The following is a 26,416-nucleotide window of genomic DNA, read 5'->3' as shown; positions in this document are numbered from 1 at the left end:
GCTATTGGTAATAAATCATTTGCCATGCATATTATAACTGATAATGCACCAGTGGGTCCCAATATGATGAAAAACCACTACCCTAGAGAGAGAGATGAGGACATCAACCAGAGCAAAAACAGACATAGAGAAGAGGAGATGAATTTGAAGAAAAAAAAAAAAAAATGAAAAGAAAATTAGGCCATGGAGACCTGATCTCTAGAGTGTAATTTCTTAAAAAGTTAGGTGTATAACAGAAATTAACACAAAAGTGCAAATTCTCAGCTCTCATTTCAGACCTACTGAATCAGAATCTCTGCAGTGGGACCCAAGAATCAAACAAATACTCAGATGATGCTGGTGGTCCAGAAGCTACCCTGTGACCAGCATATCTAGGTGATACTACATTGCTCACAAGAACCTCTCCCCAACCTTAATCATGTGGGGACACCTTGCAATTAATAGACTGCTGTCAATCTTTTGATAGAATAATGAATCTTTTATGGAACGTTCTTAGTTCCTTCTGCATTCCCAGACCTCTAAGCCTAGAATAAACATACAAGGCCAAACTTATCCTTGGCTGATTACATGTGTTCTTTTTCAAACCTGAACTGTGACAATCTGGATTGCTCTTTTGCACAATACCACCTAACCCCCTTCCTCCCAAAAAGAACCAAATAAAGAGTCATTCAGCTTAAAAAGATTTTGGCCATTATCTCCTTAGCAGATTTTAAATGACTCTATGTACAAACAAGTCGGCATTTATATTTGTACTTTCCTTTACAAAGAAAGAGTTTCTATGGAGTTACGTGCAGTGAGGATGCAGAAAACATTCCAGTAAGGTACACTTATCCCCACCACCACGACCACTACCAGGGAGAATCCTGGGGCAGGGGTGGGAGCACAGAACCTAGCTGTCTGTGAGGACAGAGCATGGAAGCCTTGATGAAGATGCTTCATGCCATTGAAGAAGCAGGACAGAACCTATGAGGCTGGAATATCTTTCTTTCTATTTCTAAGGTACAATCCTGCCACTGCGAAAGGCACTAGCTAGAGAAAAGTGAAAGGACAATGAAGAGAAATAAAAAATAGGAAGCCTGTGCTTTTTATATACATTCTCTGTGCTAAGGTTTCACACCCTCAGAAAAGCTGTGCTTCAAATGTGGACCAAATAGCAGCAAAAGGAGCCTCAGCCTCTAGTGTCACAACCCAGGAAAGAAAGAATTAGGACAGTACCAGCCACAGAACAGCAATAATCCTCCCATGGGGTGGGGGGCTTCCTAAGGCCTGGGGGTTGAGGCTTATTTGAGCTACACTTCCCTCCTCCTCATTGCAAAGTCAGATAGAAAGGGAGGTAGATAAAGAGGAAATTGGATTTTTGTTTTTGTTTTTATTTTTCCTGGAGCAACATGCTGGCAACCGATTTTTATTCCCCAACTTCCTGCTCCCCGCATATCTGCAACTGACCCCGACTTGTGCTCTGGAACACTTGCTTCTACAACATCAAAGAACAAACGGCAGAAAATCATATTCCTCAGCAAGCTGAAAACCAAACACATGTTTGGGGCTTGTAGATTACCTGGATCCATTTCTATTTTCTTATTCAGACAAACTGCTAGGTCTTTAATATTGAACGTCTAGCGGATGAAATCCCTTCCATTCAAATATGCCTTTGATGGCAAAGGAGAGTTTTCTAGTGTGGCTTCCTGGGGTTGGAAATATTGCTTCACTGACTATGGCTGCTTAGAACAGAATTCACCCCCGGCCAGAGCCCATTCCTGTTGCATGTCCTCGACCTGCCAGCTTGCTTTTGCATCGCTGGTCTCAACTTGCCTAATGAGAGTGCTGCTTTGCTTTAGAACACGAGCCTCCTCAACCAGAAGAAGAAGCTGGAAGTTGATGTTACCAGGATGCAGAAAGAAGCTGAAGAGGCAGTGCAGAGGTGTCAAAATGCAGAAGAGAAGGCCAAGAAGGCAGCCACTGAGGTGGGTTCATTGACTGACTGCTGTTCCTATCTTGCAGAATTGACCGGGGCAGCAGCCAAGGGGCAGAGGCAGATCTGCAGCCAAAAAGAATTCTATTGATTCTCCATATAGCCAGGAGGAGAGTAACTGACCCCTCTGCCTCTCTCTGTTTCCATTTTGAAAAATTAGGCCAATTAGCTCCTCCTTTCCAAACGGCTCAGACAATAAAAAGGAGCAGTTGAACTGCTATGAGCAAAACCTCATGAAAGAAAGAGATTTTTTTTTTAAGTTAAGCCACTTTCCACTTGTGAATCAATATATCTAGAGTCTAAAACAATTCTTCTGTGAGTCCTTACAAATCTCTATTTTCTTAGAGCCTGTGATGGCTTTATCATGATGATCTGGAAAGAAAGCTTATGTCACTTATTTTCCCCAACCCATACTATTGCTTGAGTAGCGCCATCAGGTTGGTAAAGAAGGGTTTCAGGGCTGGTTTCAGGGTTTCTTTATTTGCAAGTTTAACATTGTTGATGAGAGTGCTTTTCCTAAACGGCACTAAGCTCGGCATTGGCAGCCAGCCTTGACTGAAAGTTTATGGGAACGGGAGAAGACCCACTGCCAGGCACCCCCTGCAGACAGCTGTAGCACTTCTCTCAAAGGGCACAGTGACCAGAAGGCAACACTCAACACAAATATTAGCAGAGGGAGATGGAAGGCCTGGCAGGTCCCAGTCTTGCTGAGCAGAGCAGGGACTTAATTGCAGCCTCCACTCACCCCATCCCCGTCTTGTGACTCTGTGCGTGTGGTCCAGCAAATGCCCAACTGTGTGCAGCAGCCTGCCTTTGCTATGTGAATGGAGGCTGATCCTCATGATGAGGGGGATATCAGAACTGGGACGATAAGATACTCGATTAGATTTTATATTAGTCATTTTAAAATTCAGAGGAGGGGAAGAGCTTGTGTCTCTATTTGCCTGAGTTATTTGGCAGTTGAGGAACGAAACAAAACCTTTGCACTAAATCCTGGGTACCAGGTCACTGTAGTATCCAGCCCTCTCTAAGAATAGAGAAGCATGCCTGTCACTCAGCTGTTTTGTATCGAGGCAGACACTTCTGCTCTCTGATGGAAAAGAGGTGTGTGAAAGCTTGAACATGTTTGATGGCCAAGAGAAAAATAATGTTTCACATTTATGAAAATCCACATAGAGAAAAAGGAATAAAAAGAGTGTCTACTCCAGCTTGGGAAATGTATGCAGTCACACATTATGGAGACTATCTGCTTTACTGTGCCTTTATAAGATTTTTGACAACGTTGAAAAATGAACTCACTACTTCTTCCCCCACCTTCTAATTCTCACATAGTTCATCTCTGAGTCCCAGCCCCACATAGCAGAACCCAGAGTTGCCTCCATAATTCATTCTTTGCCCTCACCATCTGCACAGACGTCTCACACTTAAATTATACAGATGGTTGGTAACCTGATAGACAGAGAATCTTTGGCTGGGAGGACAGTGTTCCTACATTAAATGCGCTGAGAGATTCATGAACCGGTTCTTAATAATTTCATCGAGACATCAAGCCCTTGTACACATAGCCAAAGCCAAGAGCAGCCTTCACAAACAAGAATTAACCTTCCTTGTGCCAGATTATTGGCACCGAGAGCATCTGTAGCTGCCAAATTCCTGGAGCCTAAACGTGTTTGCTGTTGTGAATCACAGAATTATAAAAGAGAGATGTGAAAGATCTTCATGGGCCTCCTTCCATACTTTTCTTGGTGTGTGATGTTATCGGATGTGTCCTGGGCTTTATTCAGTTCAAAGCTGTTGCTTTAGTTGGTCACCTTTCTTTCAATACAGGTGTTGTGCAGCGTTCATCTCTGGTCTGTTTCTGTTACCCCTTGCCCCAGTCTCCCTGGTGGCTGATGTCATCTGGATTGCCATATCATTAACAAACTTGAGGGTGGCCCAGGTTAGGGACAGAGCAGTGGGAGGAGATTGAGACACAGAGGAAGGCATGATAACTAGTCAGATAAAGACCCGAAGATTGTGGGCAGAAATGTGAAGGTCAACTGGCTGCCAGCTTATCACAGTCCCTTTCTTTCTGTTTTAGGCAGCAAACGTAACAGAAGAACTGAAGAAAGAGAAAGACACCAATGCCCACTTGCAGAAGATGAGAAAGAATATGGAGCAGACAATTAAAGACTTACAAAAAAGACTGAATGAAGCTGACCAGATTGCCCTGATGGGGAGTAGAAAGCAAATCCAGAAGCTAGAATCTAGGGTAGGCATTTGTCTGGATAATCATAGGGTCATGACAACTTCTGATTCAAGGCCTTATAGTCCTGGGATATCATTCCAAATGTTTTGTACCTCTCTTGTCACTTCTCTTGTTAGTACTTCTGGATCACTGATAGTGTCAGATCTCAATATATTCATTCATTCTCGCTTGACCTTGGGCCATCAACTAAGACTTTCCTTCAGCTGGATAAACTCTGCCTCCCTCTTCCTGTTAAGTGAGAATGCATCTCTTCCCATTCAGCCACACCAACTCTAGGCTCCCCACAGCCAGGGTTACCTGCTATTTCCAGATACACCCTCGCAGTCTTGCTTCTGTGCCTCTGTTCCTGTTATTTCCTCTGCAGAGAATGCCCATTTTTTAACATCCAGAGAAAGGGGGAAGGGGGACAACTAAATCAAGGATCAAGAAATGCTTAGTGAAGATATAGGAGGGGCTGACAGAAATGATGTAGCACCTGCCTTCAGGGAGCTTGACAATAAATAGGAAGATCTATCTTGAAAATAGGATTTTTTAAATTATTGGATCAATTTCAATGACTATGTACAGGTTGGATGACAAATGCTAGAAGGATAGGAAGAATATTTGACTGGGACTTGATGGTTCAGAAGGGCCTCTTAAAATTGCTTTTGTACATTTATGGTATATCCATACAATAGAATTCTAATGCACATCTATGGTGCCTCCTTATAATCATGCTGATTAAAAAGGAATGAGGGAGCGCTCTGTAATATGTTCTGGAGATCTCATCTAGCAGTATGATGATGATAAAAGGCACAGAGAAAAGGTAGAGTCTACACCCTTTTGTGCAAGAGGGGGTTACTATAGAAGACAGGGGCACGTACACATTTGCTTGCATTTTCAAAAAGAAGTGGTGACAGAATAAAACAAAAACTAATAAAAATAGCTGCCATAGGAGGAGAACACAGAGATGAAACTTAGACCTTCTGAATGAACCTTGTTTAGTTGTTTGGATTGCAAAATCATATAAAACATTTACATGCTTCATAACTTAAAAGAAAACACGTTTAAATCAAAGAGCAGAATAAAACAAATCAATCTGTAAAATGTTAAGACAAATGGAAACAACTGAAGCTAACTGTATATCAAGTTGAGGGGCATAAAACATACACAGAAGAATTATTCTTAGTGACTTTTAAACATAGTGCTTTGTACATCCCTCATGGAATATATCTAAGGACAAAAGAAAAAAAAATCAAAGCAAACTGCACTTGTAGTTCCAAATAACTATATCTTTAACAAAATGTTTTTAATATTTATTTATTTTTGGGAAAGAGGGAGGAGCAGAAAGAGAGGGAGACAGAGAATCCAAAGCAGGCTCCACACTGTCAGCACAAAGCCCAATGTGGGGCTTGAACACATTGAGATCATGACCTGAGCCATAGCGGGATGCTGACCCACTGAGCCACCCAGGCACCCCTCAAATAATAGTATCTTATCATTAACACTATCAGTAAGGTTAATATAATTCTTTAACCAATAATTATTTAATCTTGATTGTATAAGAACCAAGATTTTTAGTAGGAGAAAAAAAACATATAGGCATAAAATTAAAGAACTTAGAATATGTCTTTTTTCCCTAATTTAAAAAAAAATACATGAATGATAATGGTGTTTCCAATTTGAATTTAAGATTTTAATTTTGCTTCCAAATGCTGTTTGTCCACCATAAAGCCTAGAACCCATGCTAACTCAGTAGCAATAAGCTTCCAAATATCAGCTGATACTAAGGAATTATGATTAATTCTCTTAAAACCATAATCATAATACTAATCTGTTAGGATTACATAACGGAATATTTACTGGTGAAATTATATGATGTCTAGGATTTGATATATTAAAGCGATTTTCCCTGAGGTTTTTTAATCGACTTAAACACATACATGAACACATGAGAAAACCTTAAAGGGTCGACTCATAGTCTCATGTCCCAACTGATAGAACTATGTGTTAAGTTCCTAGACAATAGGGGTTTAGAAGATTTTTTAACAGGCTTTGTCCACAAGGAACTTGCACACCTGCTGACTTGCCCTCTCTGAGGAAAAACAAGGGCAGTGTGTCTGGAGTGGGGAGGGGAGGGGGGGAGTAAGAGATGGGGTCAGACATTCCAAGCACATTCATGCCCTGGGGCATTGGACTTTGCTATTTTAAAAGAGTAGTCAAAAAGGCCACATTGAGAAGGTGGCATCTGTGTCAAGAAGAAGGCGGGGGCTGCTGGTGGCTCAGTAGGTTAAGCCTCCGACTTCAGCTCAGGTCATGATCTCACCGTTTGTGAGTTTGAGCCCTGCATTGGGCTCTGTGCTGACAGCTCAGAACCTGGAGCTTGCTCAGATTCTGTGTCCCCCCCGCCCCCACCCCTCCCCTGCTCATGCTCTATCTCTCTCTCCTTCAAAAAATAACTTAAAAAACATTAAAAAATATATTTTAAAAAGGCAGCCACAGAGCCATGGACATCTAAAGGAAGAGAAGGAACAGCCGACACCCTTCCTCCATGAACTCTCTACACCCCTTTCTGCTTTATTTCTCCAGCTCTGCACAATGGCAGTATTGTCACCAATGAGGTTTATCCAAGGCACGATTATTGCTAATTGTTTTATTTCTCCAAATCACATCTCACCATCAAACATATTCTCTATCTTACTTTGTGTGTTTCCGCTCATTAAACCATATGCTTACATACGGGAGAAATTTTTGTTCTTTTCACTGCTGTCTCCCTAGCCTTGGGGTCCGGTGTGTGGTTGGCATAAAATGTTTGTCGAATGAACGTTATGCTAACTTTGCCTGTATGACTCTGTGAGGCTACAGGCAGATTGTCCATCCGTACTACTGCCCTCCCACAAAACAGGGCTGTCGGGCAGGGTGGGACATATCTGCCACATAGACTCAAGGTCAAATTCCAGGGAGTCAGGGCTGAACATGGAGGAAGAAACTTAAGATCAGGTAGTACATTGTCCTAATCCCTAAAGTGTGCCCCGTCTAGCTTATTCTCTGTATACTTACCTATGATCATACACAGGGGTGTGTGCAATTTTGTAATCTCACAGGAAACTTACCACTTCTGCATGGATGAGGGTTTAAACGGTCCTTTTATAAACTCACATAATCCCACCAACTCACTTTTGGCGAGGCAGTGTTCCCCGAGAGGCTACCCTGTTTAACCACTGCCAGAAAGAGAGTGGCTCCCCCTCTTGATGACTTTGCCCTCTTTCAAATGATCGCGCCAGTTGGCAAATTCGCTGGCATCCCGTCTCGCTGGCTGCCAGCCTGCGGTCTGAGGTCAGGGTTTTGTTGCAGGTGAGACAACTGGAAGGTGAACTGGAGGACGAAATCCGTCGCAGCGCGGAGGCCCAGAGGGGAGCCCGCAGGCTGGAGCGCTGCCTCAAAGAGCTGACCTATCAGGTACTCCGGGAAACCACTGCCTGTTTGTGTGCTGGAGCAACGAGCTCCTTTCAAGCCTGGGGTGGCCTCCTAGGTCTCCTGCTGTTCTTTCCCCCCACCTTTGTGCTCACATTCAGCGGTAGACATGGACTGACAGGCCCAGGGCTCCTGTGCTCTTAGTGCTTTGGGTCGGTCCCTTTTCAGAGCTCTCAGGAAGCAAAATGTGAGCGCAAGTTGCAATTAGAAGGGAAAAGCTATTTATACCGTGCTTATTTTTTCACACATAACGTCTGGGGTGCTCTCAGAAAGATGCCTTCCTGTGAGAGGCTGAGTGAGAACAATGTGTAAATGAAGTGGCTGACAGAGAGTCGGGGTGGCTCCTCAGCCAGCGTGTTACATGGGACACTGGCTACATCGAAGCAGGGGACATGCTCGCTCCTATTTTCTGGTGGCACAGACACTCCAGGCCACTGAGGACTCTGTTCGGTGCCTGTGCCAGGTGGTAGCTGCTAAATACCGCCGTGTGGAGCTCACAGATTCTTTCCCCGTGAGCAAACGTTGGTCTCAAGCGAAAAGAGATGGAAAGACTTCTTACCAGTAGTTAACGCATTTCTAAAGCAACAATACAATCCTTCACCTTCATTTTCATTTTCTAACCTTTCTTTCCTTTCCTTCAAACGGAGGGGACCGTTGAATCCGCGAGTGCAGAGGCACTGTGCCGTGCGCTGTTCTGCGGCCCAGCATCTTCCTGGCACAGACTAGGTGCCCACGTTCCAGTTGTTGAACACAGATGCCAGAGGTCACTCCCTGGCCCTCTCCTGCTGCACCGTACAGCTTATGCCAGCGAAAAGGCAAATTCCTCCCGGGCACCCGCTTTCACAGCAACGTTGGCGGTACGAATGCAAGATCTGCCAGTCCTGGTTCTGGTTCCTGAGGCTGAGTTGTTGTTAGAGATGCCAATGTCTTCCCTCCTTGCAGCGAGAAGGATAGTGTTGCTAAGAACGCGGTGCACTTCAGAAGCATCATCTTGGGCTAATTAAGATGAAATGAGCTCCTTGCACAGCTCTTCTTTACTGAGGAAGTGGTTCTTTTCTGAGACTTCTCTAAGAGTTAGTCTGACACTTCTTTAGAGTATGCTAGTTATAACAATACCATTCGGGAGTGAGCCCCTGGGATGTGTGGCTAAGGAAGTAAACACCTTGGGAGCATGAAAGGTGTGGTATTCTACCCTTCTTTTGAGGGGGGTGAGGAAGCCACCTACGCTGAGGGAGTCACATGCTGCTTGTTAATGATGTCTGGGTTTTTCTTCTTTTTAGTTTCCTGTGGATTGTACTGACATTTTTCCCCCTCTGAAGACAAGTCCATTATAGAACAAAACACCAAAGGCTATACTTTTTTGGTTTTCATTGCTCCAAAGACTGTATTCTTGTTCTATTGTGTTTTATCTTTGTTTCTTCATAGAGCTAGCCTTATTGTTTCCCCTTGTACTAGTACGGAAGTACAGTTCTTAATTTCTTCCCGGCGTCTGCACAATGCTCACAGTATATCTGTTCAATTATGCAATGCTTTTCTGCTGTTAAATCAGATAACACCTACTGAGCACCTATTTAACACAAGTTATGAAGCTAGGCCCTGTGACTTTAAAGAGACATTAGAGAGCGCTCCACATTTCTTGATATCAGTACCTGTTTTTGAAATATTCAAGATAGATGCTGGCCCAATCCAATCTGTTCTCCTTTAACATCAAAATAACCACCAGGACTATGAGGCAGGGTGTTTTGTGATAGTACGTCATTGGTGCCAGTTGAAAATGTCATTTTGAAAGGGGCATAAATATGGTTTTCATTTCCTAGGAAACATCCTCTGGGAAGATCCTACTACATTGGAAAGGGAATCAAGTGTGACCCCAGCCACAATAGTTCTATAGCCAGTCCCCATTGAGCATTTATCTTCCCCTGTATGTCCCTCTAGCATTTGGAAACTCATCCTATTTTCTCTCTCCAGTACCTAGAATAATGTGCTATAAAGCAGGACGTAGGACTAGGGACTGACAACCGTTATAACAGGTACAGACAGTCTTTCTGCCCCCTCCCATCCACCTGCTCCATTTTATCTTCCACTGCTTTCTATATTCAAGGATCTATGTATAGATGTTATTTAATCCTTACAAATATAATTACAGATATAGTATCTTCATTTTTAGAGATAAGGAAACAAAATGTAGTTTGGGGTAGCTTCTCCAGGAACCAGATGCCAGGATGGAGTCTGAGAAGCATAAGAGATTTATCTGACATAACACCTGGGAAAGACAAAGGGATCAAGCAAGCAGGATCAGGGCAGAGAAAGCCTTTAGACCACGATGTGAATCTGATATCCATGAAAGGAAAAGGTGAAGGAAGGAGGATGGGATATGAGCTTCACATTGCAGCCCATCTCCTCTGAGCAGTCTCCAGCACAAAGGTTGCCTGGAAAGGAGCCCCATGTTGGGCAGAAATGGCTGGACCCTGGTAATCACTGGGCCGTTATTGACCGGGGGCTGCCTGGGGAGCGGTGATCTCAGTGTAAATGCTACAGCAGATCCCGAAGGCACAGCAGTTGGAGGTTTTCAGGTAAGTGCCCTCCTCACTGCTGAATGGCAAGTTCTTTTCTTGCAGGGAAATCTGAGCCACTCGCAACCATGGCTACCACAGTGATGTAATGCCTCAGGGCTGAGATGTGAGCCTGAGCCTAACAAAGGCTCTGCCTTCTCAAGTGGGAGGAGCTCATTAACATCAGCAACCACTTCCAGGCTTCCGTTTTCTTCCTTGTGGCTTCCTTTACCACACAGAAAATTGACTTGCGTCAGTAAATTGGTTTTAAGCAATTAAACTTCTGTTAGTTTTAGAACTTCTACACATGCATAATTCTATGAATCTTCAAATTTCTTAAACCTGGGAGGGAAAGGGACAGGCAGATGAAAACAGTAGATTTTATTGAAGAGGTAGACCTATCTCATTCTCTTATATCTTGGTCCCTGCCTTAGTAAGCTTAAAATGAGTAATTATCTACTGGCAGATTGTACTTTCAGGTGGGGTGGGGGAGTATTCTAGGCCATAGAAATGGCTTGGTTAAAGCTTTATTTATTTACTTATGTATTTATATATTTACTTATATTGAGATAAACTTGACACATAACATTGCATTAGTGTTGTGTGTACAATGTAATAATTTGATGTTTGTTTACATTGTGAAATGATTATCACAAATTTGGTTAACATCCATCACCACACATAACTACAATTTTTTTCCTTGTGCTGAGAACTCTTTAAGACTTACTCTCTTACCAACTTACAAATACACAGCATCATATTGTTAACTACAGTCACCATGTTCAACATTGCATTCCGAGGACTTACTCATCCTATAACGGGAATTTTGTACTTCTTGACCACCTTGACCCATTTTCCCCACCCCCATAGACCCTTGCCTTTGGCAACCACCAATTCTTTTTTTGTTTGTTTATGTGAGTTTGGTTTTTTAGATTTTACATATGGGTGAGATCATATATTATTTGTTTCTTTCTGACTTCTTTCACTAGTATAATGCCCTTAAGGATTGCAAATGGCAGGACCTCCTTCTTTTTATGGCAGAATAACAATATTCCATTGTACATATAGCACATTTTCTTTAGTAATTCATTTGTTGATGAACACTAGGGTTATTTCCATGTCTTGGCTATTGTAAATAATGCTGGCATGAACATGGGGTATTTCAAGATAGTGATTTTGTTTCCTTCAGATCAGTAACCAGAAGTGGAATTACTGAATCATATGGTAGTTCTGTTTTCAATTTTTTTTTTTAATATATGAAATTTATTGTCAAATTGGTTTCCATACAACACCCAGTGCTCATCCCAAAAGGTGCCCTCCTCAATACCCATCACCCACCCTCTCCTCCCTCCCACCCCCCATCAACCCTCAGTTTGCTCTCAGTTCTCAACAGTCTCTTATGCTTTGGCTCTCTCCCACTCTAACCTCTTTTTTTTTTTTTTCCTTCCCCTCCCCCATGGGTTCCTGTTCAGTTTCTCAGGATCCACATAAGAGTGAAACCATATGGTATCTGTCTTTCTCTGTATGGCTTATTTCACTTAGCATCACACTCTCCAGTTCCATCCACGTTGCTACAAAAGGCCATATTTCATTTTTTCTCATTGCCACGTAGTATTCCATAGTGTATATAAACCACAATTTCTTTATCCATTCATCAGTTGATGGACATTTAGGCTCTTTCCATAATTTGGCTATTGTTGAGAGTGCTGCTATGAACATTGGGGTACAAGTGCCCCTATGCATCAGCACTCCTGTGTCCCTTGGATAAATTCCCAGCAGTGCTATTGCTGGGTCATAGGGTAGGTCTATTTTTAATTTTCTGAGGAACCTCCACACTGCTTTCCAGAGCGGCTGCACCAATTTGCATTCCCACCAACAGTGCAAGAGGGTTCCCGTTTCTCCACATCCTCTCCAGCATCTATAGTCTCCTGATTTGTTCATTTTGGCCACTCTGACTGGCGTGAGGTGATACCTGAGTGTGGTTTTGATTTGTATTTCCCTGATAAGGAGCGACGCTGAACATCTTTTCATGTGCCTGTTGGCCATCCGGATGTCTTCTTTAGAGAAGTGTCTATTCATGTTTTCTGCCCATTTCTTCACTGGGTTATTTGCTTTTTGGGTGTGGAGTTTGGTGAGCTCTTTATAGATTTTGGATACTAGCCCTTTGTCCGATATGTCATTTGCAAATATCTTTTCCCATTCCGTTGGTTGCCTTTTCGTTTTGTTGGTTGTTTCCTTTGCTGTGCAGAAGCTTTTTATCTTCATAAGGTCCCAGTAATTCACTTTTGCTTTTAATTCCCTTGCCTTTGGGGATGTGTCGAGTAAGAGATTGCTACGGCTGAGGTCAGAGAGGTCTTTTCCTGCTTTCTCCTCTAGGGTTTTGATGGTTTCCTGTCTCACATTCAGGTCCTTTATCCATTTTGAGTTTATTTTTGTGAATGGTGTGAGAAAGTGGTCTAGTTTCAACCTTCTGCATGTTGCTGTCCAGTTCTCCCAGCACCATTTGTTAAAGAGACTGTCTTTTTTCCATTGGATGTTCTTTCCTGCTTTGTCAAAGATGAGTTGGCCATACGTTTGTGGGTCTAGTTCTGGGGTTTCTATTCTATTCCATTGGTCTATGTGTCTGTGTTTGTGCCAATACCATGCTGTCTTGATGATGACAGCTTTGTAGTAGAGGCTAAAGTCTGGGATTGTGATGCCTCCTGCTTTGGTCTTCTTCTTCAAAATGACTTTGGCTATTCGGGGCCTTTTGTGGTTCCATATGAATTTTAGGATTGCTTGTTCTAGTTTCGAGAAGAATGCTGGTGCCATTTTGATTGGGATTGCATTGAAGGTGTAGATAGCTTTGGGTAGTATTGACATTTTGACAATATTTATTCTTCCAATCCATGAGCAGGGAATGTCTTTCCATTTCTTTAAATCTTCTTCAATTACCTTCATAAGCTTTCTATAGTTTTCAGCATACAGATCCTTTACATCTTTGGTTAGATTTATTCCTAGGTATTTTATGCTTCTTGGTGCAATTGTGAATGGGATCAGTTTCTTTATTTGTCTTTCTGTTGCTTCATTGTTAGTGTATAAGAATGCAACTGATTTCTGTACATTGATTTTGTATCCTGCAACTTTGCTGAATTCATGTATCAGTTCTAGCAGACTTTTGGTGGAGTCTATCGGATTTTCCATGTATAATATCATGTCATCTGCAAAAAGCGAAAGCTTGACTTCATCTTTGCCAATTTGGATGCCTTTGATTTCCTTTTGTTGTCTGATTGCTGATGCTAGAACTTCCAGCACTATGTTAAACAACAGCGGTGAGAGTGGGCATCCCTGTCGTGTTCCTGATCTCAGGGAAAAAGCTCTCAGTTGTTCCCCGTTGAGGATGATGTTAGCTGTGGGCTTTTCATAAATGGCTTTGATGATCTTTAAGTATGTTCCTTCTATCCCGACTTTCTCAAGGGTTTTTATTAAGAAAGGGTGCTGGATTTTGTCAAAGGCCTTTTCTGCATCGATTGACAGGATCATATGGTTCTTCTCTTTTTTTTTGTTAATGTGATGTATCACGTTGATTGATTTGCGAATGTTGAACCAGCCCTGCATCCCAGGAATGAATCCCACTTGATCATGGTGAATAATTCTTTTTATATGCCGTTGAATTCGATTTGCTAGTATCTTATTGAGAATTTTTGCATCTATATTCATCAGGGATATTGGCCTGTAGTTCTCTTTTTTTACTGGGTCTCTGTCTGGTTTAGGAATCAAAGTAATACTGGCTTCATAGAATGAGTCTGGAAGTTTTCCTTCCCTTTCTATTTCTTGGAATAGCTTGAGAAGGATAGGTATTATCTCTGCTTTAAACGTCTGGTAGAACTCTCCTGGGAAGCCATCTGGTCCTGGACTCTTATTTGTTGGGAGATTTTTGATAACCGATTCAATTTCTTCACTGGTTATGGGTCTGTTCAAGCTTTCTATTTCCTCCTGATTGAGTTTTGGAAGAGTGTGGGTGTTCAGGAATTTGTCCATTTCTTCCAGGTTGTCCAATATGTTGGCATATAATTTTTCATAGTATTCCCTGATGATTGTTTGTATCTCTGAGGGATTGGTTGTAATCATTCCATTTTCATTCATGATTTTATCTATTTGGGTCATCTCCCTTTTCTTTTTGAGAAGCCTGGCTAGAGGTTTGTCAATTTTGTTTATTTTTTCAAAAAACCAACTCTTGGTTTCGTTGATCTGCTCTACAGTTTTTTTAGATTCTATATTGTTTATTTCTGCTCTGATCTTTATTATTTCTCTTCTTCTGTTGGGTTTAGGCTGCCTTTGCTGTTCTGCTTCTATTTCCTTTAGGTGTGCTGTTAGATTTTGTATTTGGGATTTTTCTTGTTTCTTGAGATAGGCCTGGATTGCAATGTATTTTCCTCTCAGGACTGCCTTCGCTGCGTCCCAAAGCTTTTGGATTGTTGTATTTTCATTTTCGTTTGTTTCCATATATTTTTAAATTTCTTCTCTAATTGCCTGGTTGACCCACTCATTCATTAGTAGGGTGTTCTTTAACCTCCATGCTTTTGGAGGTTTTCCAGACTTTTTTCTGTGGTTGATTTCTAGCTTTATAGCATTGTGGTCTGAAAGTATGCATGGTATGATTTCAATTCTTGTAAACTTATGAAGGGCTGTTTTGTGACCCAGTATATGATCTATCTTGGAGAATGTTCCATGTGCACTCAAGAAGAAAGTATATTCTGTTGCTTTGGGATGCAGAGTTCTAAATATATCTGTCAAGTCCATCTGATCCAATGTCTCATTCAGGGCCCTTGTTTCTTTATTGACCGTGTGTCTAGATGATCTATCCATTTCTGTAAGTGGGGTGTTAAAGTCCCCTGCAATGACTACATTCTTATCAATAAGGTTGCTTATGTTTATGAGTAATTGTTTTATATATTTGGGCGCTCCAGTATTCGGCACATAGACATTTATAATTGTTAGCTCTTCCTGATGGATAGACCCTGTCACTATTATATAATGTCCTTCTTCATCTCTTGTTACAGCCTTTAATTGAAAGTCTAGTTTGTCTGATATAAGTATGGCTACTCCAGCTTTCTTTTGGCTTCCAGTAGCATGATAAATAGTTCTCCATCCCCTCACTCTCAATCTAAAGGTGTTCTCAGGTCTAAAATGAGTCTCTTGTAGACAGCAAATAGATGGGTCTTGTTTTTTTATCCATTCTGATACCCTATGTCTTTTGGTTGGCGCATTTAATCCATTTACATTCAGTGTTATTATAGAAAGATATGGGTTTAGAGTCATTGTGCTGTCTGTATGTTTTATGCTTGTAGTGATGTCTCTGGTACTTTGTCTCACAGGGTCCCCCTTAGGATCTCTTGTAGGGCTGGTTTAGTGGTGACAAATTCCTTCAGTTTTTGTTTGTTTGGGAAGACCTTTATCTCTCCTTCTATTCTAAATGACAGACTTGCTGGATAAAGGATTCTCGGCTGCATATTTTTTCTGTCTAGCACACTGAAAATCTCGTGCCAATTCTTTCTGGCCTGCCAAATTTCAAAAGAGAGAGCAGTCACGAGTCTTATAGGTCTCCCTTTATATGTGAGGGCACGTTTACCCCTTGCTGCTTTCAGAATTCTCTCTTTATCCTTGTATTTTGCCAGTTTCACTATGATATGTCGTGCAGAAGATCGATTCAAGTTACGTCTGAAGGGAGTTCTCTGTGCCTCTTGGATTTCAATGCCTTTTTCCTTCCCCACTTCAGGGAAGTTCTCAGCTATGATTTCTTCAAGTACCCCTTCAGCACCTTTCCCTCTCTCTTCCTCCTCTGGGATACCAATGATGCGTATATTATTTCTTTTTAGTGTATCACTTAGTTCTCTAATTTTCCCCTCATACTCCTGGATTTTCTTATCTCTCTTTTTCTCAGCTTCCTCTTTTTCCATAACTTTATCTTCTAGTTCACCTATTCTCTCCTCTGCCTCTTCAATCCGAGCCGTGGTGGTTTCCATTTTGTTATGCATTTCGTTGAAAGCGTTTTTTAGCTCCTCGTGACTGTTCCTTAGTCCCTTGATCTCTGTAGCAAGAGATTCTCTGCTGTCAGCTATACTGTTTTCAAGCCCAGCGATTAATTTTATGACTATTATTCTAAATTCACTTTCTGTTATATTATTTAAATCCTTTTTGATCAGCTCATTAGCTGTTGTTATTTCCTGGAGATTCTTCTGAGGGGAATTCTTCCGCTTGGTCATTTTGGATAGTGCCTGGCTGGTGAGGACCTGCAGGGCACTTCCCCTGTGCTGTGGTGTAGAACTGGAGTTGGTGGGCGGAGCCGCAGTCAGACCTGATGTCTGCCCCCAGCCCACCGCTGGGGCCACAGTCAGACTGGTGTGTGCCTTCTCTTCCCTTCTCCTAGGGGCGGGATTCACTGTGGGGTGGGGTGGCCTGTCTGGGCTACTTGCACACTGCCAGCCTTGTGTTGCTGGGGATCTGACGTCTTAGCTGGGGTGGGTAGGCAAGGTGCACAGGGGCAGGAGGGGCAGGCTTAGCTTGCTTCTCCTTAGGTGATCCACTTCAGGAGGGGCCCTGTGGCAGCAGGAGGGAGTCAGATCCGCTGGATCTTTTTGCAAGCCAGACTCGGGGGCTCTGCTTGGCTGGCGAGCCGCCCCTCCACCCCGGCTCCCTCCAGCCAGTCCGTGGAGCGCGCACCGCCTCGCCGCCCTTCCTACCCTCTTCCGTGGGTCTCTCGTCTGCGCCTGGCTCCGGCGACTCCGTTCTGCTAATCCTCTGGTGGTTTTCTGGGTTATTTACACAGGTGTAGGTGGAATCTAAGTGATCAGCAGGACGCGCGGTGAGCCCAGCGTCCTCCTACGCCGCCATCTTCCCTCTTATGTTTTCAATTTTTTGAGGAAGCTTCATACTGTTTTCCACCATGCCTGCACCGATTTGTATCCCCAACAGTAGTGCACAAGGGTTCCCTTTTCTCCACATTCTCATCAACACTTGTTATTTCTTGTCTTTTTGATATATCATTATGATTTTGATTTGCATTTCCCTGATGGTAAGTGATGTTGAGCACCTTTCCATGTACCTATTGGCCATTTGTATATCTTCTTGGAAAAAAGATCTCTTCAGATCCTCTGTTCATTTGAAACAAAACACATGAACATAGGGGAGGGAAAAGAAAAGCTAAAAAACTGAGAGGGACACAAACCATAAGAGACTCTTATATACAGAGAACAAACTGAGGGTTGCTGGAGGATGCTGGGGGGGAACTAAATGGATGATGGGCATTAAGGAGGGCACTTGTTGGGATGAGCACTGAGTGTTATATGTAAGTGATGAATCACTAAATTCTACTCCTGAAACCATTACTACACTATATGTTAACTAGCTTGGATTTAAATAAAATATAAAAAAAAATTAAAAATAAAATTCCAGTGTAATTAATGTATAGTGTTATATTAGTCTCAGGTGTGCAGTATAGTGATTCAGCAGTTCTATACATTACTCACTGCTCATTGAGATAAGCATACTCTTAATAATCCCCTTCACCTATTTCACCCATTTTTCTACCCGTCTCCCATCTGATCACTACCAGTTTGTTCTCTATAGTTAAGAGTCTGTTTTTTTATTTGTCTCTTTATTGTTTGTTCTGTTTCTGAAATTCTACATATGAATGAAATAATATGGTATTTGTCTCTCTCTGACTTATTTCACTTGGCATTATACCCTTTAGATCCATCCACGTTGTTGCAAATGGCAAGATTTCATTCTTTTTATGGCTGAGTAATATTCTGTCATGTATATATACATCTTTATCCACACTTCATTTGGACACTTGGATTGCCTCCATATTTTTTCTATTAAAAATAATGCTGCAATAAACATAGAGCTGCATTTATCTTTGCAAATTAGTGTTTTCATATTCTTTGGATAAATACCCAGTAGTGGCATTACTGGATTCAGTCCTCTATTCTTTAATTTGTTCAAGAACCTCTCTATTGTTTTCCACAGTGTCTGTACTAGTTTGCATTCCCACCAACAGTGCACGAGGGTTCCTTTTTCTCCACATCTTTGTCAACCCTTGTTTCTTGAGTTTTTGATTATAGTGATTCTGACAGTGTGAAGTGATATTCCATAGTTGCTTTGATTTGCATTTCCCTGATAATTAATGATGTTGAGCATCTTTGCATGTTTCTGTTCCTCTGCCCATTTTTAAAGCATATTTTTTGTTTCCTGTTCTGTTTGGTTATTCAGTTGTATGAGTTCTTTATGTATTTGAGATATTAATCCCTTCTCAGGTATGTGATTTAAAAATATTTCCTCCTATTCCATAGGTTGCCTTTTCATTTTTTTGAAGGTTTCCTTTGTTGTATAGAGGTTTTTTAGTTTGCTGCAGTCCCACTTATTTATTTTTGTATCTGTTGCCATTGTTTTTTTATGTCAAATCCAAACGTCATGGCCAAGACCAATTTCAAGGAGCTTACCCTCTGTTTTCTTCTAGGAGTTTTATGGTTTCATGGTTTCACATCTTACATTTAAGGCTTTAAGCCATTTTGAGCTAATTTTGTGTATAGTATAAGAAAGTGGTCTAGTTTCATTCTTTTCCATGTGGGTGTCCAATTTTCCCAGCACCATTTATTGAGTAGGCTACCCTTGTATATACTTAGCTCCTGTGTCATAAATTAATTGACCATATATGTATGAGTTTATTTATGCACATTATATTTTGTTTCATTGATCTATGTGTCTGTTTTTATGTCAATACTTTGATTACTATAGTTTTGTAGTTTGAAATCAGGAAGCATGATGACTTGAGTGTTCTTCTTCATTCTCAAGATTCTTTTGGCTATGAGAGGTCTTTTGTGATTCCATACAAATTTTCAAATTGTTCTGTGAAAAATACAATTGAAATTATGATTGTGCTGAATCTATAAATTGCTATGGGTAATATGGATATTTTAACAATATTAATTCTTCCAACCCCTGAGCATAAAATAACTTTCCATTTTATTTGTGTCTCCTAAAATTTATTTCATCAATGTCTTACACTTTTCAGAGCACAGATCTTTCACTTCTTTGGTTAAATTTATTACTAACTATTTTATTCTTTTTGATACATTTGTAAATGGGATTGTTTTCTCAAATTCTCTTTAGAATAGTTTGTTATTAGTGTACAGAGACACAACCAATTTTCGTATGTTGCTTTTACATCTGCAATTTTACTGAATCGGTTTATTATTTAAAACAGTTTTTGATTGAGTCTTTAGGATTTTTTTGTTTTGTTTTGTTACATATACTATTATCTCCAAATCAAGACCATTTACTTCCTTTCTGATTTGGATGCCTTTTATTTCTTTTTCTTGCCTAATTGTGCTGCTGGGACTTCCAGTAATGTGTTGAATAAAAGTGGTGACAGTAGGCATCTTTGTTTCATTCCTAATCTCAGAGGAACATCTCTCCACTTTTCTCCATTGAGTATGATGTTAGCTGTGTGTTTTTCATATATGGTCTTTATTATGTTGAGATACAACCGTCTATATTCACATTATTGAGAGGTTTTATCATGAATGGATGTTGAGTTTTGTCAAATGATTTTTCTTCATGTATTCAGAAGTTCATATGATTTATATCTTTCATTTTGTTAATGCGGTATATCACATTGATTTGCAGGTATCAAACTATCCTTGCATCCTTGGAATAAATCCAATTTGATTATTGGATTTATTGATGTATTGCTGAATTCAGTTTGCTAATATTTTGTTGAAGATTTTTGTATTTATGTGCATCAGGGATATTGACCTGTAGTTTTCAGTTTCCTTGCTTGCTTGCTTCCTTTCTTCCTTCTCTCTCTCTCTCTCTCTCTCTCTCAGTTTTGATATCAAGGTAATGCTTGCCTCATAAAAGAAGTTTGGAAGTGTTCCCTCTTCTTCAATTTTTTAAAAAGAATTTGGGAAGGATTGGTATTAATCATTCATTAAACATTTGATAGAATTTACCAGTGAAGCCACCTGGTCTTGGACTTTTATTTGTTGGGAGATTTTTGATTACTAATCCTATCTCCTCACTAGTAATTTGTCTGTTACGATTTTTTTATGTTGTACTTGATTTATTTTTATCATTTTTATTTTTTATCATAATAATTATACTCTTTAATCCCTATCCCCTAGTTCCATCCCTCCACCCACCTCCCTCCGGCAACCGCTGTTCTCTATAGTTAAGAGTCTGTTTCCTGTTTTTTTCTCTCTCCCTTTCTTTTTCTTTACACACCACATTTTCTTTATCCATTCATCTATCAAAGGACACTTGAGCTGCTCCCATAGTTTGGCTATTGTAAATAATGCTGCAGTAAACATAGGGGTGCATGTATCCCTCTGAATTAGTGTTCTTGTACTTTGGGGTAAATACCAAGTAGTGCAATTCTTGGAATGTAAGATATTTCTATTTTTAATTTTTTTAGCAACTTCCATACTATTTTCCACAATGGCTGCACCAATTTGCATTCCCACCAACAGTGCAAGAGGTTTCCTTTTTCCCACATCCTTGACAACATCTGTTGTTTCTTGTATTTTTGATATCCTCAAATTTCCTTTTACCCGTGATTCAGTCTTGGTAGATTGTATGTTCTAAGAATTTATCTATTTCTTTTAGGTTATCCAAATTTGGGGCATATAATTGTTTATAGTAGTCTCATGATTCTTTGTATATCTGTGGTATCACTTGTAATGTCTCCTCTTTCATTTCTAATTTTATTTGTTTGAGTCTTCTCTCTCTTTTCTTGGTGAGTCTAGCCAAAAGTTCATCAATTTTGTTTATTTAAAATATTTTTGTTGCAATATAAGTGACATACGATGTTATATTCATTTCACGTGTAAAACAGTGATTTGACAACTATAGATGTAATGCTGTGTTCTCCACAAGTGTAGCTACCATCTGCCACCATATCATGCCATTGCAATACCACTGACTATATTACCTATAATCTGTATATGTCTTCATCCCATGACTTATTCATTGCAAAACTGGAAGCCTGTACCTCCCATTCCCCTTACCCCTTTTTGTTCATTTCACACACACACACACATACACACACACACACACACTTAGAACCACAGTTCTCTGTACTTAAGATTTCTTTTTGCTATTTTTGTTAGTTTGTTCATTTTGTTTTTTAGATTCCACCTATAAGTGAAACCATATGGTGTTTGTCTTTCTCTTATTTCACTTAGCATTATACCTTCTAGGTCCATTCATGTTGCTGCAAATGGTAAGACTGCATCTTTTTTATGGCTGAGTAATATTCCATTATATACATATACTATATCTTCTTTATCCATTCATCTATGGATGGACACTTAGGCTATTTCTATATCTTGCTCTGTAAATAATGCTGTGGTAAACATAGAGGTGCCTATATCTTTGCAAATTAGTATTTGTATTATTTGTATTATTATTGTATTCAGGTGTTCTGCCCATTGTACATCAGATTATTTGGATTTTTTGGGTATTGAGTTATGTAAGTTCTTTATATATTTTGGATATTAACCCTTTAACCAGGTATATCACTTGCAAATATATTCTCCTACTCAGTAGGTTGCCTTTTTGTTTTGTTGATGGTTTCCTTTGCTGTGCAAATGCCTTTTAGTTTGGCATAATCCTAATAGTTTCTTTTTGCTTTTGTTTCCCTTGCCTAAGGAGACACATCCATAAATATGTTGCTAAGGCAACATTCAAGAGACTATTTCCTATGTTTTCTTCTAGGAGTTTTATTGTTTTAGGTCTCACATTTAAGTCTTTAATACATTTGGAGTATATTTATTTGTATGCTTTAAGAAGAAAGTGGTCCAGTTTCATTCTTTTGCATGTAGTGGCCCAGATTTCCCAGCACTATTTACTGAAGAGACTGTCTTTCTTCTTTGTATGTTCTTGTTGCTTTTGTCATAGACTAACTGACCATATAAATGTAAGCTTATTATTGGGCTCCCTAGTCTATTCTTTTGATCTATGTGTTTATTTTCATGCCAGTACCATGCTATTTTGATTATTATAGCTTTGTAGTACATCTTGAAATCTGAGACTATTATACCTCCAGCTTTATTCTTTCTCAAGATTGATTTGACTAATTGGTGTCTTTTGTGGTTCTACAAATTTTAGAATTATTTGTTCTAGATCTGTGAAAAATACTATTGGTGTTTTAATAAGGAGTATTATTGAATAAATCTGTAGATTACTTTAGGCAGTATGGATATTAAAATTTTTTTTTGATGTTTATTTATGAGAGACAGAGACAGAGAGAGGGAGAGGGGTAGAGGAAAAGAGAAACAGAGTACAAGCCAGGGAGGGGCAGAGAGAGAGGGAGACACAGAATCTGAAGCAGGCTCCAGTCTCTGAGCTGTCAGGACAGAGCCCAATGCAGGGCTCGAACCCACAAACCATGAGATCATGACGTGAGCCGAAGTTGGACTCTTAACCAACTGAGCCACCCAGGCACCCCTATAGTATGGATATTTTAACAATATTCATTCTTCCAATCCATGAGAATGGAATATCCTTCCATTTGTTTGTGTTATTTTCATTTACTTTCATCAACATTTTATAGCTCAGAGTACAGGTCTTTTACCTCCTTGGTTGAGTTTATTCTTAGTTATTTTATTCTTTTGGTGCACTTGTAGCTAGAATTGTTTTCTTAATTTCTTTTTCTGATACTTCATTATTAGTGTCTAGAAAAACAACAGATTTATGTATATTAACTTTGAATCTGGCAACTTTACTGAATTTATTTACTCATTTCTTCTAGGTTATCAATTTTTTTGGCATATAATTGTTTTTAGTGGTTTCTATGATCCTTTGTATTTCTGTGGTATCAGTTGTAATGTCCCCTCTTTCATTTCTATTTTTGTATGCATCCTTTCTCTTTTTTTCTTGGTGAGTCCAGCCAAACGTTTATCAATTTTGTTTATCTTAAAAAAAAAAAATAGCTTTTAGTTTCATTGTTTTTTTTCTATTGTCTTTTTAGTCTATTTTAATTTATCTTCATTCTGATCTTTGTTATTTCCTTCCTTCTGCTAACTTTGGTATCTGTTCTTTCTTCTAGTTTCTTAAGGCCTAAAGTCCGATTGTTTATTTGAGATTTTTATTCATTTCTTAATGTAGAAATTTATTACTATTAATTTCCTTCTCAGAACTGCCTTTGCTGCATCTCAAAAGTTTTGGTATGTTGTACTTCCATTTGCATTTGTCTCAAGGTATTTTTTTATTTCTCTTTTGATTTCTTCTTTGACTCATTGGTTGTTTAGTGATATTGTTTAATCTTCCTACATTTGAGGATTTTCCAGGTTTTTTTTTTCTTATAATTTCTAGTTTCATACAGTTGTGGTCAGAAAAGATACTTGATGTGACTTCAATCCTTTTAAATTTATTAAAACTTGTTTTGTGGCCTAACATATGGTCTATCCTGAGGAATATTATATGCATGCTTGAGAATAATGTGTATTCTGTTCCTTTTGGTCGGAATGTATACAGTCTGTTAAGTCCATTTGGTCTAATGTTTTATTTAAGGATTATGTTTCCTGAATGATTTTCTGTCAGTCTTATCTATCTATTAATAAAAATTGGGTATTAAAGTTCCCTACTTTTATTGTATTGCTGTTTATTTCTCCCTTTAGGTCTGTTAACATTTGCTTTATATATGTAGATATTCCTATATTGGTGTATAGATATTCACAACTGCTATATCCTCTTGTTATATTGACCCCTTTATCATTCTATAATGACCTTTGCTTCTTATTGAGATCTTTGTCTTAACATCTATTTTGTCTGATATAAGTATAGGTACCCCATCTTCATTTGGTTAATGTTTGCATGCAATATCTTGTTGCATTCTTTAAAACTTTTAGTCTGTGTGTCTTTAGGTCTGAAGTGTCTTGTAGGCAGCAGCTAGATGAGTTTCCTTTCTGTATCCATTCAACCACTCTGTGTTTTGATTGGAAAATTTGGTCCACTTATATTTAAAGTAATTATTGATAGGTATGCACATAATTGCCATTTTGTTAGTTTTCTCGCTGTTTTGTAATTCCTTTGTTACTTTCTTCTTCTCTTGCTCCTTGTTGCTTTGGTGATTTTCTGTAGTATGGTTAGATTCTTTTCTGTTTATCTTTTGTGTATCTATAGGTTTCTGCTTTGTGGTTACCATGAAGCTTACATGAAGCAAACTGTATTTATGATAGTCTATTTTAAACTTCAATTGGGATGCACTCTAAAGCTCTATATTTTTACTGTCCTCCCTGGCAACATTTTATGTTTGTTGATGTCACAATTTACATATTTTTATCCTGTGTATTCATTAACAGATATTGGAAGTTATTTTTTACTATTTTTGTCTTTTAACCTTCATACTAGATACATAAGTGATTTACCCACCACCAAAAATTATATTATTCTGAAAATATACATATATATACATATAAACATATACATGTATATGTATATGTATGCATATATACATAAATATATATACATATATATGTGTATGCATATAGATGTATGTATATTCATTTTCCTGTTACTAATTAGTGCCCTTTCATTTCAGTTTATAGAAGTTTCTTTAATGTTTCTTATAAGGCCAGTCTAATGGTCTGAACACCTTTAGCTTTTGCTTGCCTGGAACACTATTTATCTCTTTTTCAGTTTTGAAGGACATCTTTGCCAGGTAGAGTATTCTTAATTGGCAGGTTTTTATTTTTTTTCTTCTTTCAATATTTTGAATGTATTGTACCTTTCCCTTCTGGCCTGGAAAGTTTTTGCTGAAAAATCTGCTTATAGAGTCCTATGGGGTTAACAAGTTGTTTTTCTCTTGCTACTCTTAAGATTCTCTCCTTGTCTTTGACAATTTAGTATTATGTGTTTTGGTGTGGGTCTCTTTGGGTTTATTTCATTTGAAGTCTCTGAACTTCCTGGATCTGGATGTCTCTTTCTTTCCTCAGGTTAGGGAAGTTTTCAGCCATTATTTTTTCAAATTTTTGCCCCTTTCTCTCTTTATTCTCCTTCTAGGACTCTTAGAGTGCAAATGTTGGTCTGCTTGATGTTCTTCTATTAGTCTCTTAAGCCATCACTCTTTCATTCTTTATCTTTTTGCTGCTCTGATGAGATGAATTCCACTGCCCTGTCTTCAAGTTCACTATCCTTTCTTCTGCTTCATCTAGTTTGCTGTTGAACTCTCTGTTGTACTTTTCAGTCCACTTCTTTTTCTTTTTTTTCTAATTTTTTTTAATGTTTATTTTATTTTTGAGAGAGAGAGACAGAGAGAGAGAGAGAGTGTGTGAGCCGGGGAGGGGCAGAGAGAGAGGGAGACACAGAATCTGAAGCAGGCTCCAGGCTTTGAGCTGTCAGCACAGAGTCCAATGCAGGGCTCAAACCCACGAACCATGAGATCACGACCTGAGCCGAAATTGGACGCCTAACCGACTGAGCCACCCAGGCACCCCTGTCCACTTATTTTTCGTTACAGTGATTCTGTTTGGTAATTTCTTATATTTTCTCTTTGTTGAAATTTTCACTTCATTCATGCATTGTTCTGAGCTTGGTGAGCATCTTTATGACCATTGTTTTGAACTCTTTATCAGGTAAATCACTTACCTCTTTTTCTGAGATTTTATTTTGCTCTTCTGTTTGAAGCCCATTCCTCTGTTTCTTCATTTTCTTTGATTTTCTGCATTGATTTCTATGCATTAGGTAAAACAGCTACCTCTCCCAGTCTTGAATGAGTGGTCTCATGTAGGACATGATCCTTATTCAACAATGCTCTAGCTCTTGGTTGTTTCTAAAACCTTTGTCATTGTCCAAGCCCTCTTCTTTGTTCGTAGTGGCTCCCAAGAGTTTAGGGTGTCCTAGTCTATTGGTATCCAAAAGGGGCAGATCTCAGTTCCTAGATGCAAGCTGATTGGAATCTGGATCCTCAGGTAGGAGCTTTTAAAATATGCATATATGCCTCTTCTAGGCAAAGACTGGGAGATGGCCATTTCTGTTTTATTTCTGCTGAGCCTTGGGGTGATAGCCATTTAACAACTGTTTCTTTGTGCCATACCATTGGACCTGCGAACACAAGCCCTGCTGGTCACCAGAGCCCAGCTATCAAGGGATGTGTCCTCTGGGCAGCAGCTACAAAATCCAGGACACCAGACCTGTGTACAAACTCCT

At 39.5% G+C, this 26,416-nt stretch overlaps 1 protein-coding gene across 1 annotated transcript in view; it reads left to right on the top strand.

Annotated features, from left to right (window-relative positions):
* MYH15 (myosin heavy chain 15) overlaps positions 1-26,416 on the top strand; it is a 152,079-nt gene that overhangs the window by 121,764 nt on the left and 3,899 nt on the right. Inside the window, exons 36-38 of the mRNA XM_040484426.1 lie at positions 1,839-1,964; positions 4,053-4,223; positions 7,554-7,658. Of these exons, the coding sequence (XP_040340360.1) occupies positions 1,839-1,964; positions 4,053-4,223; positions 7,554-7,658 (402 nt within the window). The remainder of the gene's footprint in view (positions 1-1,838; positions 1,965-4,052; positions 4,224-7,553; positions 7,659-26,416) is intronic.

The sequence above is a fragment of the Herpailurus yagouaroundi genome, unplaced genomic scaffold (assembly GCF_014898765.1).
Source record: "Herpailurus yagouaroundi ecotype Mexico unplaced genomic scaffold, PumYag 162, whole genome shotgun sequence".
NCBI lineage: Eukaryota > Metazoa > Chordata > Mammalia > Carnivora > Felidae > Herpailurus > Herpailurus yagouaroundi.
This window is presented reverse-complemented; position numbering and strand designations above follow the sequence as displayed.